The 17,623-nt window shown below is 38.2% G+C and overlaps 1 protein-coding gene across 1 annotated transcript; it reads right to left on the bottom strand.

Moving 5' to 3' along the window:
* Window positions 1-4,700: 4,700 nt before the first annotated feature.
* LBHD2 (LBH domain containing 2) lies at window positions 4,701-16,884 on the bottom strand. Its single transcript, XM_070931571.1, has 4 exons — window positions 16,814-16,884; window positions 13,311-13,398; window positions 5,819-6,014; window positions 4,701-4,905 (listed from the first exon to the last, which is right to left on the bottom strand). The coding sequence occupies exons 2-4, from the start codon at window positions 13,395-13,397 to the stop codon at window positions 4,838-4,840; spliced, it is 351 nt and encodes a 116-aa protein (XP_070787672.1). The 5' UTR covers window position 13,398; window positions 16,814-16,884; the 3' UTR covers window positions 4,701-4,837.
* Window positions 16,885-17,623: the final 739 nt, after the last annotated feature.

Below are 17,623 nucleotides of genomic sequence, written 5' to 3'. Positions count from 1 at the left end.
GAACACAATATTATCTTCTTATTTATGCTCTTAGACAGCTGGTACTGAAAAATGCTCTGCCTCAGATTCTGGTGATTATATAGCCATCATGGTTAGTCGACATACATTACCCTATTTTCCAGAATTTGCCTAATTCCTTTTTTTAAATCTGTCCAAGTTAATATCGTTTCCAGATCTTTGAGTTATGCAGTCTGTAATTTAACTATGCACTGTATAAAGAAATACTTCCTTCTGCGATGACAAGTGCCTAATCATTCAGTTTCATTGTATCAGCCTATATCCTAGCATTCTGTATAAATTGTGTCACCTTGAAGACATTTAGAGCTGCACAATGCAATCTGAGCTTATACACAATAGCATTAACGTGGGTTGGCCGGTAGCTTTGGAATTAAAAGAAGGCAGATGAAAAATGCTGGAAGATTGTCATCCAGCTCTTCATTTTAAGTAAAAAAAGGTATCCTGAAAAATATATTCAGCTCTTTATCAAGACTATATTAAATCCTGTTGAGAACCACTGGAATTAAGTTATATTCCTACATATATTCACTTTTGAGTAAAGCCTTGCTGGATTTTCTTGGAAATACAATGCTCACAAACTAATTTGAACTGACTAAGGATCAGATATGATCCTTAGTGGTTAGAATGCAGTATTGCAGGCTAATTCTGCCGACTGCCAGCAGTTTGATCCTGTCAGGCTCAAGGTTGACTTAGCCTTCTATCCTTCTGAAGTTGGTAAAATGAGGACCCAGATTGTTGGGAGAAATATACTGACTCTATAAACCGCTTAGAGAGGGCTGTAAAGCACTAAGTTAGTTATCATATTCTGCACAATTTGTATTCAAAGTACCTGGCAGACTGTAAGAGAGAATTGCTAGATACCTGAATGGGGTTTATGACTTCTAAATTTGGTTTTCTTTTTTACTAGAGCTGAGGTGGGCTAAATTTAAGTCAGTCAACAAAAAGATCACTTGGTGACAAGATTATGACTTCAATTTTTTTTAAAAATAAAGTCTATCATAATAGGACACATTCTATATATTTTAATTATTTTATTTTATTTTTGTGCCTTCCAGTCAATGTTGCTCTTGGCAACTGCCTGGATAAGTTCCTGTAGTTTTCTTGGCAAGGTTTTTTGGAAATGGTAAGGCTGAGGGAGACTGACTGGCCTAAGGTCACTCAGATGGCTTTGTGCCTAAGGTGGAACTCTTGGTTTCTACTTTAATGTGTTAACCAGTAAACCAGGTTGACTCCCTTATCCTATATTGGAGATATAACCCCCCCCCCCCCAGCAACATAGCAATCCTACATGATGGAACCAGCCACCTATTATCCAAAATAATGAATTATCTTTTATACATAAACTGCATTATGCTCACTTTGTCCCAGAAAAAAAATTGTATACTTCCACCTTATTGCTACTGTTGCACAACAGTTTTTAAATAAATATATTAATATTTGATTACTAAGAATATAGAGCAATCTTATTAAAATATTTTTCATTATGCCAGTAATGATCCTCATGCAGTGAAAAGGATCATAAAAGAACATTTCAAGTTGCAAATCCCATTTTGGGACCAAACCCAACCAATTTCATTCATTTGGAATTTGGAATTATTAATCTTTTTGTATTATTAATCTTGTAAGACTGGTATATGATTTGAAGAGCAATCATATCCATAAGAGTGGAAGTTTACAATCAAATTTAAATTCTCTTTTTCTTAAAAACGGTAGATGTACATTTAGGATAATTTTGTGGAATGAGAGAGAATATGTATCTGTTTTCATTTTTATTTTTCAAGCATTGTAAGTGGGGACAGATAGAAGAGGTGGAGAAGAATAACTGAAGATAAAGCTTCAGTTTTACTCCATAAACGTAGAGCTCCCCTTATAAAATTTCACAAGTTTTAACTTAGCAGAAGGAAACTTTATCCCTCTAAAGAACAGACCACTAATATAATTTTCCTGTTACACTGGAGAGAGCTGCAGAGATGACCTTAGAGAAGGAACACCTCAATTAGTTAACATGAATGAAGCCCAGAAAAGGAAGAAGCTTTCAAGATCCAGCTACTATAGTCTATCCTAGTCAAGTAGTATTCTAGTATTTCTTGTGGTATCTGTTTCCTGATCTGACCTATCAATCCTGAAAGCCCGAAGCTGTTTTTTCCTTCCTTTCTTATACTAAAGAGAGTTAAGGCAGAGTTAGTTTAAGTTTCTTTCTAACATTTTATTCCTTTCAGGGACTAAATTCATGTTTCGCTAAATGCTACATTCCTTCTCTGAGATCATCTCTCTCTATAATTTCCTACACGCACATATTTCTAGACCAATCCTTCATTTTGTATAAAAAGCTCCTTCTTTTAATAATGTGATTTACACTCACACAAATACACCATACAGGCATACACGCTCTACTCCTTCAATCACCACTACCTAGTATTTATGAGTGAAACTCTTTGGAATCATATAGTACTGATTGCAGCAACATAGAGGAGAGGGGAGGATTTCTATGAGGAGATCACAGTGAGCTCTGATAGAAGGTTCACCAACAAGGATTCCATATCTAAAGAAAAAAAATGTAGAGCATCTGCTTTGCATGTCTTCCATCATGCTGATATTCCAGAAGTTGTGTCACCAGGTGTGGGGTCCCAGGAAACCAGTGACATTCTAAGATGGCTCCCCTATTGTGGTTTATATTTGGACTCTCTCTGTACTTTGTGCTTTGTGTATTTTAATTTTTAATCATATTTTAATTTAATAATGGTTGTTTATAGTTTTATTATGATAATTTTATATCATTGTTTTATTTGACTGTTGTATGTCAGAGTCATTTCTGAGATAGGCAGCCATATAAATTTGGCTAATGAATAAAATAAATAAAAAAGTCACAATCTTGCAATCAAAACCGGCTTCTTTTTTAATGTGTGTCACAGGTGACACTTCAATTCCATGTTTGTGGATGCCATCTTGAATTTTTACACTCCCTTTCTATAGGTATCCATGTAATTTTTGTATGGAGAACATTTTTCTCCAGCTCAGGATTTTAGCTTTTTCCTAATGTTAAGCATGGCATGTGGATAGCTGCTGTTTTGCTAGTTCCAATAAATAACAAATCTTGTTTGAAAGTATAGTACAAATAGAATTTGGGAAATTATTAGAACTTTTTATGCCCACACAGGCTTCAGTCTGTGTGGGCATAAAATCTAAGATTGTGTGTTAATCTAAAATTGGTAGACACTTTTAAAATAAAGCATGGATCCCCATATTAAGAAAACAATATTTAAAAAATTGAATACTTCTACAAATTTCCTTAGCTGGTGTACAAACACATTAAGGCTGATGCTCATAATTATAATGATTATTTATATACATCACAAGTGAACATTTATCATTCCCACCCATCCCAATATTGTTTTAATAGGTTGAGTTTTGATTACTACCATATACACATAAAATGTACTTTAGTGTCTCATCTCCCTGGAGAGCTTTATTTCAATATAATTACTTACAGAAAGAAAACTTTCTTTGTGCTAAAATAGTGAAAACTCACCCTAAGACATCAAAATGCAAGAATCAAGTCAAGTTGAGTTAATCTTGAAATTAACACCATACAAATATCGCTTCGCTTTATCATATCACTTCGTCATGACTTCTACCTAATCCTGGAGACTGTATTTTGGTCACCACATTGAAGTTAAAGCATTGGAAATCATTATTGGGAATAACTGCTATATCAGTTTTATCCTATTCACTGCTACTGTGGGGTTCCGCTTAAAACTCTCCTCATGCAAAAGCCTACAATAGATTAAATAATCCAAATAAAGCAGATGGTCTGAGTGGCATCATTAATTACATAGAAAATGCATCTTAATGTCTGTCCTGGCCATTTCTGTCTAGTCTTTGTTCCAAAATGATAGGTAAAAAATTCAGCAGAGTCTATATACAAATGCATTGGAAATGTCCTAAAACAGCAATGACATAAGCAATGTTTTCTTCTTTCCCTTTCAAAACAGGCCCAGTTAAATCAGGTTAGCATTTGGGTCACAAATGGTTTGCGCAAACAATAGAAAAGGCTGCTGAAGTTACACAAAACCAACTTGGTTCACAAACAATAATGAACAGCTATTTCCATTCAAAATGTACACTGGTAAAGAATTCCTTAAATGTTAACTCATTTTCTTTCAAATGCAGTGTTAATAAAAGGCTGGTTCCCTTGAATTTGCACAGAAAAAGAGAGAAGGGATAAGTAAAGATCCCTGCTGTGCACCACAAAAAGGCAGTCCTAAATTCTCCATTTAATCCAGATTTAAAAGTGAAACTTGCATTTCTATACAAAAAAAGGTACAAAGTTAGAAGGTGACATTATATTACATCTATTATCCATAATATCACAGTGCTAGTTTTAAATGGCTAAAACAAAAGAGGTTTAATTGATTTAATATATTCTATGGCAAACGAACCCTGTGTCTTGGTATCAATACCAGATAGCTCTTTTATCTTTAAGAGGCAATTTCACTTACAAGTGCTAATTTTTTTTTTTTTGGTGTTTGATAAGAATAGTTTTGCTTCTGTTTTTCCTTTGTGGCATTAATAAAAGGAACCAGGAAGAACTACCTAATGTGCTCCGTTTTTCCTCAAAGGAAATTGAAATGATATGAATCCCAGCCTGAAAAGAAGCAGTTCTAAAGCCCCTAAATTTCTTGCCATGTACTAACCTAATAATAGAACTAAAATTAAAACCTTCTACGGTTTTAAAATAGAGCATGTTGACAAGCCTTCGGAATGCGCCAGCTTTCCAATTAGGGTCCCACCACAGCTTCAGTTTGTTGAATGAAGTTCCTTAGTCATCCTCAGTTCTGCTTTCACTGGATTTTGTACTATCTCCTATGTCTTGGTGGGGTGGAGCACCTGGAGAGAAACAATTGTTCCTGTGTTAGAGAAATTATGATTAACCGAGCTACAGTTTGTTAAAGACACATAAAACATATGAAGTTCCTTTATCTCAAAAATTATACTAAGTCAGTGATGGTTAACCTTTTTGTCGTCACGTGCTGAAAGTGCGCGCATTTGCCTGCACCCATAATACAATGTGCGCGTGACCCCACTACTCCCTCTGCCCCCCGCGCATGCACATGTGACCCACCTGCCCCATTTTGGGCCTAGCAGGCTCATTTTTGGTCCGAGGAGGCTGCAGGGAGACCTGCTAGGCCCAAAATGGGGCGGGGTGCTGCTGCACCCCCCCGTGCTTCCCCGCATATGTGCATGCATCTCCCACATGCACCCCCCTCCCCACACATGTGTGGAAGAAGTCCAAAAACCAGCTGGCTAGCGGGAGGTGCACATGCATGCAGGGTGGAGCTGAGCTGGGCGATGACTTGTGTACCTGCAGAGAGGGCTCCACATGCCACCTGTGGCACACATGCCATAGGTTCACCATCACGGTACTAAGTGATACAATGGGTTTGAATAATTGTAAATGGAAGCTGGAGGAGGAAAGGGTGCACCATTTTAGAAGAGACCAGGATTGTCCCTATCATGGTGCTCTGTTCAAAGAACAGGTGGCTTGGTGGTCAAATGTTTGGCTTACATTTATGTAATCCCTTGTCATTTAACATTAATTGGCTGATCTAATGGGATTTGAAGACCAGGTCTGCCTATGCTTGATACATTAGAACATCCCAACAGAGGAATAAGAATACACCAGTTTAACTTTTTTTTTTTAAAAAAAAAATATGGGTGGAACACATGGTGTTCTAGTACAGGCAATGTCACACTCTTTTTAACATGTTTCCCTGATAAAAGTTAATTAAAATGTTAATACTTTCAAGATCCATCTGGTGTTGCTGAGCACAGGATCTCTGAGCAGCCAGAGCCTTCTTGTCTTCCATCGATTTCAGGTCCTCTGGCGGCCAACGAAGCTCTCCACTTTCCACATCCCCCATCTCAGATGGCTCTACTACAATGGATGGTAATCTCTTTGACAGTTTTGGATACTTTTCATGGGCATCCGGAAAAGCCTATGAAGTACAATGAAAAAATTATTTAATTCCATTACGATGATCAGGTTGTAATGACATGTATAACGAAATAACTATAGGGACAAATGGATGTTCTCTGTTTCAATGTTTTAAAATGCCATTAAAGATTATAAAAAGGAAAAACTAGCAAATCCCATAGCAATAATTAGTACAATCTTGCAACACAAAACTTTCATAAACCAGGAAAGCTAAACTAAAATTCTAGAGGAAATGGATGTGTCCATATTACAAATTTTATTTTTGGTGGCATTCTGTTGACTATCAATTCTCCATTGGTAATAATGGGGCAATGGTGGTGATAGCTGCTATGCTCTTCATAATTTGCTTAGAGCTTCTTGTGAACTCGCATTTTCCATTTTATGCACCAGAAGAAAGAAAGGAATGGTACCGAAAGAATTCCTGTATCATGGTGCCATGCAATTTATCTCAATTTATCTTCAAACTTCATCTTAAACTGCTTATCTTAACTACTCTGAACATTAAAACCAATGTTTTAATAGGTTAGGCAATATTTTGAAGGTGAATTCAAGTAAAAAGTTTTTTTTTTCCTGTCAAACCAAGGAAAACTTCTTCCCTTTAGCCCAGGGAAGAACATGTTAGAATATTTGAAACTGACAGAATGGGAAGACAGATGTGTTTCTTGGTATCATCCCCTCCCCAAAACAAGAAGTTAGGCCTTCAATACTCATTGCCTCCTGCTATGGCCTCTTAGCTCAAATATTTGCCAGTCTGATACAATTTCATTGGGCAATAGAAATAAGAAATAGTGTAGCATTTGTCCTGAAAAACCAAGAATCTTTACCTCCCACCTTTTGTACTTTATTGACACTGCTATAAACAATGGATAATGGTAATTTACTGTGACATATTGCTATTTACATTCTATCATTCTGATGGTTAATATTTGTGTAATACAAATATCCAATATTTAATCATCTGGCATGAGTGCAGCTGACAGCCTCAACTCAAACAAATGACAATTATTATGAAACCATGAGAGCATTTATACCGCAATTAGTAAAGAGCATGGTTACTTTAAACAGGATGATTTTTTAAAATACAAGCTTCATCAGATCAAGCTTCATATAAATGACTCCAGATTTGGTTTCAGTCTCCTTACATGGAGGATTTCAAAGGCTAGATTCTAGGCAGAGAAAGAAACAGAACCAACTGCCAGTCAGAAAAGACTCCACCAATATTTGCAATAGAGAAGCAGTTTCTAGCTATGCATGGATTTTCAATTAATTTCAAAAATCCCAAGGAAGTGATTAGCTAATATCCCTAATAAGGGCAAGTTGTCCATTCCTTAGCATGAATGGATGGAGGTTTTTAAATATATGTTTTTTAAAAAAATATTTAAAATTATTTTACTTAAAAATAAAATAAACGTTAACCACGTAGTCTATGCTGAGACATTGTCAGATCTGCCACTTTGCTCCTACTTTTATCTTGTTCAGTGATAGCTTGCCATAAACTCTGGAGGCGGGGAAGAGGGAAACATTTGGGAGGGGGGAAGGCCGAGACTCTCCAAACTGCCTTGTACCAATCAGAGACAATACTTCAAGGACACCTGGCCAGAAAGAAGACTGCAGGTACATTCCAAGGACGACTGTTCTGAAAATATCTGGTTGAATATGATACAAGGACACAAGGGGGCCAATGGGAGGCACATGTGGGAAACAAGGAGTTTTCACTAGGGAATTGGCATGGAAATCTCAAGGCTGGGTTTGCTTTACTGTACTTCACTTGACTTTAGTAAAACTATACCTTACTCTCAAAAATGGAGTCATGGATCATTCTTGCCTAAGGTTAAAGTTGAGGCAGGACTGACAGGCATTTTGCGATGGTGAGTTTGTGGCCCTCCAGTTACTTTTCATGTCTATCAGCAGTTCAAGCATCACAGCTCAACCCTGCTCAGCTAATAGCAGTAGCAATAACACTTAAAGTTATATACAGCTTTACAGTCCGCTCTAAGTGGCTTTACAGAGTCAGCATATTGCCCCCAACAACCTGGGTCCTCATTTTACCAACTTCAGAAAGATGGAAGGCTGAGTCAATGTTGAGCTGGTGAGAATCGAACTGCTGGCAGTCAGCAGAATTAGCCTGCAATATTGCATTCTAACTAATGCACCACCAAGGTTGCTAATACTGGAACTGGCAGAAATTATAATACATAGATAGGAAAGAGGTATATATGAGCCCTTGAAGTAACTACAAATGGAAGGGCAAGTGATCAAACAGGTGTTGGGTCTCTAGGCATGGGGTCTTAAAATTGTTCAACCACTGAACCTGATTGTCTACTTTTGTTTCTGTTTCTTGTTGTCAATTTGGAGAGTGCACATTAATCCACAGAGGATGGATTAATGTGCACAGAGGGTGCCACATTTGCTGCATTTGAAAAATTATCAAGCACTTTTTAGATTCATGCCAGTGTAAATATGTGGAATCTGTCTAACCACCAGATTCAGAGCAGATTGAAATTCTCAATCACCCAGGTATAAAATGACTATGTCTCCAGACTTCAGAAAACAGAATATACCACATCATAAAAAGAATTATTCTTAATAGGAATGCATGTAAAATATGTATACTGAGGAATAATGAACAGAAACAACATATTTTAAGGATGAAATACAGTACTTTCAAAAAGGTATATGGAAGGAAAACCAAATAAGACAAAATATTTCAGACAAAAATATGTATATTACGAAAAACATACAAGGAAATGGGTATGGATTTTCATGATTTTTTTTACCAAATTTACCAACTAATGTAGAAAATAATTTAGGATGGGGAAAATGAGAAATTGAGAAAACTATTCAAATTAGCCTATTGTTATTTTTAAGGGTTGCATGATACCTCTGTGTCCTCATATACTTAATGAGAAAAGTTGTAAAGACAATAAATCTATCGATATATATGTCCCATTGTTGGAAGTACTAGAAGATATTTCGTAGATATTTTGATTTATTGGTAATTACTGAGGTTGTTTTTTTTTTTTTTTAAAAAAAACAACCTTAAGGAAATGTCAGAAAACTGTAATGTAAATCTCAAAGCCTTCTGATTGTTTTCATCAAATGCATCATTAATATCTCTTAATACTATAGGACAGTGGTCCCCAACCCCCGGTCCGCGGACCGGTGCCGGGCCGTGGAGTACCTGGCACCGGGCCGCGCAGCGGCTGGGGGACATGAACGCTGCAGCGCAAAGGCTCCTGGGCCGTGCACAAAAGCTCCTGGGCCGTGCGCAAAAGCTCCTGGGCCGTGCGCAAAGGCTCCAGGGAAGAGAGCCCCGCGCAGGTACGCACGTGTGGCCCAAAGCCCCTACCCCTGCGCGCACTCAGCGGGCCACGGTAAAATTATCAAAGGCTGATTGGTCCGCGGCGATAAAAAGGTTGGGGACCACTGCTATAGGATATTTAGCATGCAATGGAAGAATAAATGTTTGCTGTAAGCCTCCTGAGATCTCCTAGTAGGTCTCCATGGAATTACCAGTAAATGTCAACAATACTCTTATTTCTGACATTTACTTTAACAAATATGAATATAGAAAAAAAAGTAAAAAAGAATCCATGCAACATGTACAGAGATGTGGAATTGTTATCAATGCTATGATATACATTAATTAATATGATATTTCTTACCAGTAGTAGTTGCCCAAGGCAGATCTCCCTATTTTCCAATATAAATGGCCAAATTGATCCCCTGCCATATCCTTCTTTCAACTTATTGACTTTTTTCAAATCCTCAGATAATTTCATCTTTTGCATGTGACTGATAATTAGATAATGCATCAGACATACACTAGAACTTGCAAAGAAAATTCACAAAACTCAGGGAGATTCTCAAATTATGGGTACTTCTAGATTGTACTTTTCTTACACAATCAACTTATCATGTTTGTGTAATTATGCAGGGAGAAATCCAGTTGTCTCTTTTATTTGTCAATTCTCAATATCTCCCCACACTTTTTCCATTAAATCATAAACATTGCACAAAGAGGAAAAGGTAAATTTGTTATATAAGCTATCCAATTTCAAATGTCCTGAATGGGTATTTTAAAACTGTAGCCTGAAGTAGGCTAGACTTATGTAACAACTCATTCTGCCCAAGGCCATCCCTAAAGATACATATTTATAACGAAAAGCCATTTTTTCCAAAAATACACTGGAAAAACATTACTGTAAATACAGTAATTGTGGCAAAGGGCTAAGTTTTTATAAATCATTGTAAATATGAAAATCTCAAATTGACACACAATTGAGACAATGCACACTAATGTTATTTTAATTATGTTTACTCTTATGTACAGTATTCTAATTGTTGTTCATAATGTTATTTTTTGATTTCAATGTATTGCAAGCTACTCTGTGAAAATTTGGTTTTGAAGAGTGACATATAAACAAATTAGGAAAAATACAGTGCAAAAGTGGATTGCCTTATTTTCATTAGACTGAACAAAAACAGGATATCACCCCAGCAGCCTCTGAGCCGAGTTGGAAAAATAACACTGTATGTTATGTTCATTATAGACCACCATTTCCGTCATTATTACCTTACTTAAGGCTACACAATGTGAATACTTGTTTTAAATGTGGTATATGATGTGGTAGGTCTAATGTCTTCACTCAAAACTATATTCTGCTGGAAAATCTGTCTTAGAACCTTAGAATGGATCCTGAATCTATGGGAACTTTTTCTAAACTTCCAAATTATATATAAGAGAATGACATTTTGTCAAAAGGAGATCAGTATTTCCATACTGAGTGCTACATTTAATGTAGATAAAGAAGTCTTTAATTATCAAAAGTTGCATTTAAATCTTCTGCCGTTTTAAGGTTGGAAACATATCTCCTAAATAGGGAAAACTAGAACACCCTGATCCTGCCCACGTGTATGTATGTATTTATTTATTTATTATATTATATTATATTATATTATATTATATTATATTATATTATATTATATTATATTATATTATATTATATTATATTATATTATATTAATTATATTATATTATTATATTATATTATATTATATTATATTATATTATATTATATTATATTATATTATATTATATTATATTATATTATATTATATTATTATATTATTATATTATTATATTATTATATTATATTTTTATACCGCCCTTCTCCTGAGGGACTCAGGGCGGTGCACAGCCAAGATAAAACATAACATATAAAATTTAAAAAACAGTTTAAAAACAATTAAATAATTTCGGCCCAGTAATTAAAATAACCCAATTAAATCCAAATTCAATTAAAACTGAGAGGATGGGATCAAGCCAGCCCAGCTAGATGGAACAAGTGTGTCTTCAGGGCCCGACGAAAAGTCCGGAGGTCTGATATCGTGCGTATCTCAGGGGACAGGTCATTCCAGAGGGCAGGCGCTGCCACAGAGAAGGCTCTCCCCCTGGGGGCCACCAGCTGGCACTCCCTGGCCGACGGCACCCTGAGGAGGCCCTCTCTGTGTGAGCAAACCGGTCGGAGGGAGGCTATCGGCGGCAGAAGGCGGTCTCGCAAATACCCCGGCCCTAAGCCATGGAGCGCTTTAAAGGTGGTCACCAACACCTTGAAGCGCACCCGGAAGACCACAGGAAGCCAGTGCAGCTCGCGCAGGAGAGGTGTTATATGTGAGCGCCCCGTTGCTCCCATAATCCCCCACGCGGCCGCGTTCTGGACCAACTGCAGCCTCCGGGTGCACCCCAAGGGGAGCCCCATGTAGAGAGCATTGCAGTAGTCCAGGTGGGAAGTGACGAGTGCTTGTGTGACCGTGCGTAGGGAGTCCCGATCCAGAAAGGGACGCAACTGGCATATCAGGCGAACCTGATAAAAAGCCCCCCTGGCCATGGCCGTCATATGCTCTTCTAAAGACAGCCGTGCGTCCAGGAGGACGCCCAAGTTGCGAGCCCTCTCCGTGGGGGCCAGTGATTCGCCCCAATAGCCAGCGATGGCACCAGCTGGCTATATCGGGACGCCGGAAGCCACAGCCACTCGGTTTTGGAAGGGTTAAGTCGGAGCCTGTTTCTCCCCATCCAGGCCCGCACGGCCTCCAGGCACTGGGACATCACTTCAAGGGCATCGTTGGGGTGGCCTGGGGTGGAGATGTACAGCTGAGTGTCGTCAGCGTACTGATGGAACTCCACCCCAAAGCCACGGATGATCTCGCCCAGCGGCTTTACATAAATGTTGAACAGAAGGGGCGAGAGGACCGACCCTTGTGGCACCCCACAAACAAGGCGCCTCGGGGTCAACCGCTGCCCCCCTGTCAACACGGATTGCAAGCGGTCCGAGAGGTAGGAGGAGAACCACTGCAGGACGGTGCCTCCCACCCCCAGCCCCCTCAACCGGTACAACATGATACCATGGTCGATGGTATCAAAAGCCGCTAAGAGATCTAACAGGACCAGGATAGAGGAACAACCCCTATTCCGAGCCCTGCAGAGATCATCCACCAACGCGACCAATGCCGTTTCCGTGCTGGGTCCAGATAGACATAGTCCCACCCACCTTGCATCAGCACCCTATCATCTATAGTTTTCCAAAAAATGATGAAGTACAGTTTACTGTAAGATTACCCATCCCTTATTTAGAGAGATAAGTTATCAAAAAGGCAATCTTGTATGATTAGTATGTATCACCATTTTCCAGTGCTTCTCCAAAATCACTGTAACTATTCATGGGTTCTACATTCCAGATGTTGTCTGTCTAGCGCCTTGATCTTGAATCTACTTTTTAAAATCTGTCACTTGATTCACTGATGTAAAACCTAATAGGTTTCGGTAAGCAACTTTGAAAGTACTGTGTTTTGTGAAACACTGTCGCCTTCTATTGTATTCAAAAGGAATTTAGCTCCAAGCTTCACCAAAATGATAGTCATAACAAAACCTAACTCATAATCCTTCTTCTATATTTTATTTTTTCTTCATGTACACTGAGAGCATATGCATCAAAGACAAATGCCTTGCGTTTCCAAGCAGACTTGGCCAATAAAGAATTCTATTCTATTCTATTCTATTCTATTCTATTCTATTCTATTCTATTCTATTCTATTCTATTCTATTCTATTCTATTCTATTCTATTCTATTCTATTCTTGTACTTCGGATTAAAACACACAGTGGATTTCAATTTTTATATACTATGATCGTGTGGTGTCTCACTCTAGCTTATTCTAAGAAGCTAAATTGTTCTGACAGACTTTGAAGATGTGACTTTGTCTGTAGCTTTGTATTCAATTTGCATACATACACTTACCTGAGTGGAAGTGCCTCCTTCTTCCTCAGGTTGGCTCAAGGTAAATTCCTCCATCACAGGTTCACGTGTATTCATTACCTCTGTCATGCTGCAAAAATCAGAACAGGCTATTTAAAATGTGAAAGACTTAAGACAGGTCAAATGTCTCATAACATATATTAATTTTCTTATACACAAGCCAGACAAAGTGCACTATGGCTTTTGTATTAATAAACCAAGCTACTATGCCTGTAATCTATTAATAGCATAATTCATATTAGTTGGATTTTTTTGAACTGTGTTTATGAATTTGCAGGGGAAAACCCAGAACTATTTGCACCACAACTTTCAAGTTAAATCTTTCCATATCAATAGCGATTTTTCTCTCTTCTTTACTTCAAATCAAGTCAGAAAAATTAGTGAGACATTAAACCAAACACAACTCAGAAAAATTGGATGGTGATTCCCTATGACTCAATACATATTTTGTTCTTTTTCTGAGGTTGCAGAAATGAGGTTGACACAATTGATGTCAAGGGAAATATTATGATGAATGGATGAATGGCTGTTCTAGTTTATTGAAGGGGATTAGAGGGGACATGATAACTGCCTTTCAGTATTTGAGGGTCTGTCACAGAGAAGAAGGGATTGACTTATTCTCCAAAGCAGCAGAGGGCAGGACAAGAAGTAAAGAGTGGAAGCTTGTTAAAGAGAGATCCAATTTAGAAGGAAGGAGAAATTTTCTGACAGTGAGAACAATTATTCTATGAAATAGCTTGCCCCCTGGAGCTGTGGGTGCTTCATCACTGGAGGTTTTCAAAAATAGACTGGACAACCATTTGGCTGGAATGGTAGAAGGTTTCCTGCCTTGAGCAGGGGGTTGGACTAGAAAACTTCTGAGGTTCCTTCCATTCTATAATTCTATGTTCTACATTCTGTGTTCTACTGCTGTAAATGTTCATTTAAAACTTCCAAGGACAAACTTCATACCAGAACAAATCAAAATTACAGCCTACAATGAGATGCTTCAATCATTTGCAGTGAGACTAGTCCCTAAAGAAAATAACTACTATAATTAGAAAGTTAACATACTCTGCCTGAGAAAATGTATAAAATGACATAACATATGTTGAAATGCTTTGTGGTTACCTTTGTAATTAGATTATTAACCCGCTCCCCATAAATTGCTTATAAGGGGAATGGTTTTTGTGGCACCAGGTGACAGGGGAAATTGGACATTTGCATGAACTAAAAACCAGAAAGTATGTGGCAGGAATCAGTTGAAACGGATGAAATGTCCACTCTGATTCCACACGGCAGTGCTTTCTCAAAGAAAGAGTAGAGAGCAAGAACAGATGACATTTGCAGAAGCAGTGAAGCTTAAGTATCTAAGCATCTTTTGAAAAAAAAATAGTGCAGAAATAAAATAACTATAAAAATGCACAGATGATCTTTCATGCAGCTGAACAATATTAAATGCTTTAAGAGCATGTTGCCAGTTTTTTTTTTTTCCCAGTTAACAGCCAGTCGCCAGGACAGAATGAGAATTGAAACTATTCTGATGTCCTTGTTCAATATCAATTCCATTAGAATTTGAGGGCTCTGTGTTGTGAAGCAACAAGAGAAAATAGGAAACCCGGTATGTTATGTTATACAGATCATTATAAGTTGGCATGCATCAAATTGTTTCTGCCTCAAGAAGGGCTTTGGTTTGAAGAGACTTTGGATCATTAGCCCATTTCCCAAAGTCTGAGCCATAGGCCTGGCATGTCATCAAGCCACAGTTTTGACAATCCACAGAAATGTCTATCATGATTTTTGCTGTTCTGGCCCATTTACTGCTATCCTGCTTGGAAAAGATCTCACAACCATAACAATGAAGCTGTGATGATGAAGGAAAACAATATAGCCCCTATTTTCAGAGTGAACTTTCTTTTATTCACTGCAGACTATGACTGCTTCTCTTCCTTTTTTTAGAACCAGTGATTTGAAAAGTTAGAGCTGTTGCCAGCTTGTTGATGCAAGGCATAAATAGCTATTCCATAGCCTCTTAATTAGGAGATATATTGGGAGATTTAAGACAATATATGCAGTCTTGAGGAGAATAGAAACTAGATTGCTGTCAGCTTGGAGCCTTGTCTTTTACTTTCACAGAAACCACTGACTATCTATAGAGGGACTCCTTACGCACAGTCACTCAGGCGCTCGTCACTTCCCGCCTGGACTACTGCAATGCTCTCTACATGGGGCTCCCTTTGAGGAGCACCCAGAGGCTCCAACTGGTGCAGAATGCGCAGGGAATTATGGGAGTGAGAGGGCATTCCCATGTGATACCTCTCCTGCGTGAGCTGTATTGGCTTCCAGTGGTCTTCCGGGTGCGCTTCAAGTTATTAGTCACCACCTTTAAAGCGCTCCATGGCATAGGACCTGGGTATTTGTGGGACCGCCTTCTGCTGCCGATAGCCTCCCACCGACCAGTACGCTCCCACAGAGAGGGACTCCTCAGGGTGCCGTCAGCCAGGCAATGTCGGCTGGCGACCCCCAGGGCGAGGGCCTTCTCTGTGGCAGCTCCTGCCCTCTGGAATGATTTGCCCCCGGAGATACGAAGGATATCGGATCTCCGGGTTTTTCGCCGTGCCCTAAAAAACTTTCTTTTCCATCAAGCAGGGCTGGCGTGAACCCCCCCCCCCTTTTAAGCCTTTTTTAGCCTTTTAAATTGTCAAATGGGTTTTAGTTTGAATGTTTTAAATTTTGGGCCACAGTTATATAATTCTTTTAAAAATTTTAAATTTTGTATTGGTATGTGTTTTAGTTCTGGCTGTGCACCGCCCTGAGTCCACTAGGAGAAGGGCGGGATATAAATTGAATAAAATAAATAAATAAATAAATAAATATAGCTATTCACTGAAGGTTCAGCACAATTCGCCATACAAACAGACATGCCAAATCATTGTTGCACAATGACTATCAGATACAGGCATCAAGTTCCCCCTCCAAAAACATGGAAGCAATGTATGATATAAACTGCCTTGAATATACATTAAGCTTTCCGTTCAAAAGCCTCAGTCACCATATGTCCATCCACAGTGACCTACCAGGATTTGCTCAAAGAATCTAACCTGCTGAAGTATCTTTCATTCAGTAATATGTACTGGCTTGGTCAACCCAGATGCCAGCAATATTTATTGGTTCAATTTCTAGATATATCTAGAACTCATTTTAGGAATGGATTGAGATGCTTTCATTTTTTCTCTGAACCAAACCAAGTGTTTGCATACTGACAAAGACTAGCAAAAGTGGTACGTCTACAGGCTCCTTTCTTTCCTACAAACTACATTTGTAATGCACACAGCATGTAGTTCAGCCTACAGAGGGCAAAAACCTAGATCTAAATCTAAGGAGCAAGCTTCTTTCATCCTCTTGACAAAAAGCAGGAATTGGCAGGTGAGTACATCATTAACAACTAAGCATCTGAGCTGGGGTAAATAAGGGGAAGAAAATGGCATAATGAAGATTACATTTACCTTCTAAGGACATGAATGGATTTGTCTCCTGAAAAATCTATGCTTGTTGCCAATGTTCGCTCTGGGAAGGAAGTGTTGTGCCAATTGCGTCAATCACGTAGAGCATCTGAAAAAGACAACATTGGAATGAATCAGAGGATGCAGTGGAAGTGACAAAGCTCGAAGAATGGGCATAATGAACCTGAGATAAAAGGAGAACGAAAGGAAGCAGGCAGTTCCACACTGAAAATTCTACAAAATTCCAAAAGAAAATCCAGGAGAAATTTGTATATATAGTAGATAGACTACGCAGTTGCTGGGATTACAAAGGTGCTTGACTTTCTATCTACAACCATGAAATCTGTCACTGTTTCTCCTCTGAGGAATCTTACCAAATATATAATATTCAACCAAAAATACAAAACAAAAACTGATTTAAACCTATGTAGCTTTCACTGTTATTTCAACTCAGGATCAATAACTATGGATAATAAGAGACTCAGAAGGTTTATTATACTTACCTGAAAGAAAGACTTATTGCTTTGTCAAATATTTTTTTATTTAGTGTGCAGGGGTCATCTTAGATTTGCTGCAAATATGGCAAATGTTTCATTTTTGGGGTGAGGGGTAGGGTAGGGGGAAGTGTTCAGTGTCATCTTTTTAAAGTAAATACATTAAAAGTAAATCTGGGTTATGTCATCCTCATAATAAAGAAAGAAAGGCAGCATTGCGATTCCATTTTTGTTGAAAGAGGGATTTCTTCAATTTATTGAGAATTTTATTTCATTTTTAATATTTAGGACTAGAATAGCTCTCCTACGTGTTGGTTAA

The sequence above is a fragment of the Pituophis catenifer genome, unplaced genomic scaffold (genome assembly GCF_029215685.1).
Source record: "Pituophis catenifer annectens isolate HBS135680 unplaced genomic scaffold, rPitCat1.0.hap2 SCAF_1, whole genome shotgun sequence".
Lineage (NCBI taxonomy): Eukaryota > Metazoa > Chordata > Lepidosauria > Squamata > Colubridae > Pituophis > Pituophis catenifer.
This window is presented reverse-complemented; position numbering and strand designations above follow the sequence as displayed.